Source organism: Camelina sativa, chromosome 11 (genome assembly GCF_000633955.1).
Source record: "Camelina sativa cultivar DH55 chromosome 11, Cs, whole genome shotgun sequence".
Lineage (NCBI taxonomy): Eukaryota > Viridiplantae > Streptophyta > Magnoliopsida > Brassicales > Brassicaceae > Camelina > Camelina sativa.
This window is the reverse complement of record NC_025695.1, coordinates 36087917-36091158: the sequence shown is the minus strand read 5'-3', so window position 1 is coordinate 36091158 and position 3242 is coordinate 36087917. Positions and strand designations below refer to the sequence as shown.

The 3242-nt window shown below is 35.9% G+C and overlaps 2 protein-coding genes across 3 annotated transcripts in view; one reads left to right on the top strand and one right to left on the bottom strand.

Annotated features, from left to right (window-relative positions):
- LOC104725255 (E3 ubiquitin-protein ligase ATL23-like) overlaps window positions 1-705 on the top strand; it is a 1492-nt gene extending 787 nt beyond the window's left edge. The window contains exon 2 of one of the 2 annotated variants that reach the window (XM_010443884.2): window positions 179-705. In XM_010443884.2, the coding sequence (XP_010442186.1) occupies window positions 179-521 (343 nt within the window). In that variant the 3' untranslated portion in view covers window positions 522-705. Of the gene's footprint in view, window positions 1-6 lie in introns of those variants that run through there. The other variant, XM_010443885.1, reaches the window with a different exon arrangement.
- On the bottom strand, window positions 1597-3236 carry LOC104725254. Its single transcript, XM_010443883.2, has 3 exons — window positions 3159-3236; window positions 2892-2946; window positions 1597-2407 (listed from the first exon to the last, which is right to left on the bottom strand). The coding sequence occupies exons 1-3, from the start codon at window positions 3159-3161 to the stop codon at window positions 1797-1799; spliced, it is 669 nt and encodes a 222-aa protein (XP_010442185.1). The 5' UTR covers window positions 3162-3236; the 3' UTR covers window positions 1597-1796.

Here is a 3242-nt window from a genome sequence, read left to right as displayed (position 1 = left end):
AAAAAAGCAAAAGCAAGCGACTGTGTGAGATGCGCTACACACTCATGACACAAGTTTTAGTACCTTCTCCGTCACCAACCCCTGCCGCCGCAGATTCTAGCGATGGCGCATCGATGGTATCTACAGTTTTCATGGTCCTCCTCCTCCCCTGCGTCGGTATGTGCATCATCTTCATAATCTATCTACTCCTCTTGTGGTGTTCCACACGTCGTCGTATTGAACGTCTTCGATTCGCGGAACCCGTTAAGCCGGTCACCGGTAAAGGCCTTACCGTGTTAGAGCTCGAAAAAATCCCAAAAGTCACCGGGAAAGAGATTGCCGTAATGGCTAGGTCGACGGAGTGTGCCGTTTGCCTTGAAAATATCGAGAGTGGTCATTCGGCTCGTTTGGTTCCTGGTTGCAACCATGGCTTTCACCAGTTATGTGCTGATACATGGCTATCTAACCACACGGTTTGTCCTGTTTGCCGCGCTGAGCTGGCTCCGAACCTTCCTATCAGTGAAGATCAAAGTACATGTTGAAACACAGAATCTTCATAAATATTCTTTCCTTCTTTATTACACATTTAGTTTATTTCCCTTCTTTGTTCTTTTTATTGCCTTTTGTGTAAGCGTTACATAGAGAAGTTTCCAGGTATTAGTTGTTTTTTTATTTTAATGTGTACATGAAATAATTTAGAATAAATTACAAGAAGTTCGAGTTTTATTATAATTACAACAAAATTTTGTCGAATTTGAGATCATCTTTGCTAAACATATTCGTTTGTTTTTTGTACACTTTTACTAATACTTGCAATGATAGACTTAAACTCGGCGCAACAAAACGGAAAAAATATTAGTTCAATTTTAATATTGATGTAATGATCACTTTTCTTTTTTCCTTCGGCACAGTGAGTTCTATGATATCAATAATATTATAAGTACATAAAGACATACTTTGTATACTTTATTTAATAATAGAGGTCAAAATATTTTGCCCTGGCAACAGAGAGTATAAGATTTGTTAGAATATGTGGAGAATAATTCGAATTTAAGATGTAAACTTTTTCTTAATCACAAAACGTAAATTTGATCACAAAAGACACAAAAAGTAAATCAATACATACGATGTGGAAGGTGGAAACTCACAAGTAGCTTCTATCTCTTTTTTTATAAGGTTTTGAGGGCATCCACAATGGGGGTTATATTTTTGGACTCTTATGTACTGTTTCAATTTTTAATGAATATATTATATATTGTTTTAAAAATAAGAACCCCTCATCTCCTAATTAAAATCATCCCTTCCAATGATCGGATATAATTTTGAGTCTCTTATTTTTTAAAATATAGTTTTGTGAAATTAAAATTTTTTCATCATAAAAATGTGTAAAACAAAGAAATGCAGTCTGTTGAAACAAAAATGAAAACATGCCAAAGTTGTCCAAAACAAAACAATGTCAGATCAATTGGTCACTTAGCTAGTCATGAGAAAAGCTTTGAAGTGGTTTCTTTGTTTGAAGAAGAAACCGTGAAGCTTTCTATGGAGATTGCTACTAGTTACTAGTTATCCTATCTGGGTTTGCATATCTGCACAATTCAAAAGCCACATACCATTGAATCAAAAAAGAGAATTTCCTCATGAACTCTTTATTTAAACAGATGAACATATAAAAAACAAAGTAGCAGCAATTCACATCTAATCCATACTGAAAACAGCAGCAATTCACATCTAATCCATACTGAAAGCAGCTAATCTCTGTCAACTCTACCGTAAACCAAACCAAGCAAATGCTATTAGACATGACTCATGCGGGCAGCTCAGAACAACAAGAACCAATACTTTATCATATCAACCAAATAACTAGTAGCAATCTCCATAGAAAGCTTAACGGTTTCTTCTTCAAACAAAGAAACCACTTCAAAGCTCTTCTCATGACTAGCTAAGTGACCAAGTGCTCGAGCCGCGGCTCGCTGCTCAACCCAACTGATGTTCCCTCTCAAAAGCTCCAACAAAGCAGGAACAACAAAAGCCTTTGAATAAACCGCTCTTGCAGCCAAATCTTCTTTGTTCATAACATATGATCCGATGATATGAGCTGCGTAGTAAGGAATGAATATGTTCTGGTCTTTGAGGAGCCAAGCACTGTTTTTGATTGATTTATGTATGAGTTTTGACATACACTCGAACAAACCTAGTGATGGGAACTCAGGATCGTCAGGCTCGGACATGGCTATGTTCCACAGACCACTCAAGACCAAGACATGGTCTTTTGACTCCGTACGAGGAATCTCCTTGAAAATTGCGGTGAGTTTGGATCTTCGACGGAAAGGGTTGGTCTCTTTCATGCTGCAAAAGAAACATGATGGGTTTGTGCACTGTGGTTCATCGAATTTGAGCATCTTCTTCTTCTTTGATTTGCCTTTTGGTTCTTCAAGAAGGTAACAACTAATAACTTTAATTCAAAGTTAGAGAGTAACCAGATTATATATAGTATAAGCATATGGAGATTCCATCTCAACAGCTAAACTAAGAAAGTAAACAAATCAATGACACCAATAGTGATTAAAATTCATTCTATAGCTTATTCACCTTGTAGAATTTGGAATTGAAACCTTTTATTGACCATACCATGCTTTTTTTCCTGTAAATCACAACCAACAAAAACAGAAAATACACTTGTACAGATCTATTCACTATACTAGTCTTAAAAAAGCACAATCTAAATCAACAATGCAGCCTCTCTATGTCTTTAGAATCAAAACAGAGAATGCTAATAAGTTCTGTTTCAATCAATTCTACATACACAATCATAAGTTCATGACATATAAACGTCAGATTCACCAATGCAACCAAACAGAAATGAGATCATCAAGCAGCTGAACATCAGCTAAAAGCTTTGTTGGAGGACAAACCTGCGGATGCAAAAGCTTTACCAGAAGATTCCACTCTCTGCAACTCTTTTTTAATCTGCAAAATTTTGTCAATTGCAGCAATAAAAGATCTCACTGAGTTGGATAATCTCTAATGATAACTTCTACATTGACAAAACATGAAACTATCAGAAAATAGTAGAGCTTTATCAATCCAAAATCACAAACTTCTATCAATCCAAAACCAAACCAAATTCTAATCTAATCACCAAATCGAGAACCAAAAGCAATAGATCTAGAGGGTTATACCATGTTAGCTTTCAATCGATTTTTCAGAGATATCTCTTCTGATTTTTTAATATCTTCGTAGACAAAGAGAGAGAAGAGGAATTT

What these genes read in the sequence shown, in the direction of transcription:
- LOC104725254 (XM_010443883.2), bottom strand. An exon ending in TAAAGCTTTTGCATCCGCAG is followed by an intron (nt 2,408 to 2,891) that starts GTTTGTCCTCCA and finishes ACCTTCTTGAAG; the next exon opens with AACCAAAAGGCAAATCAAAG.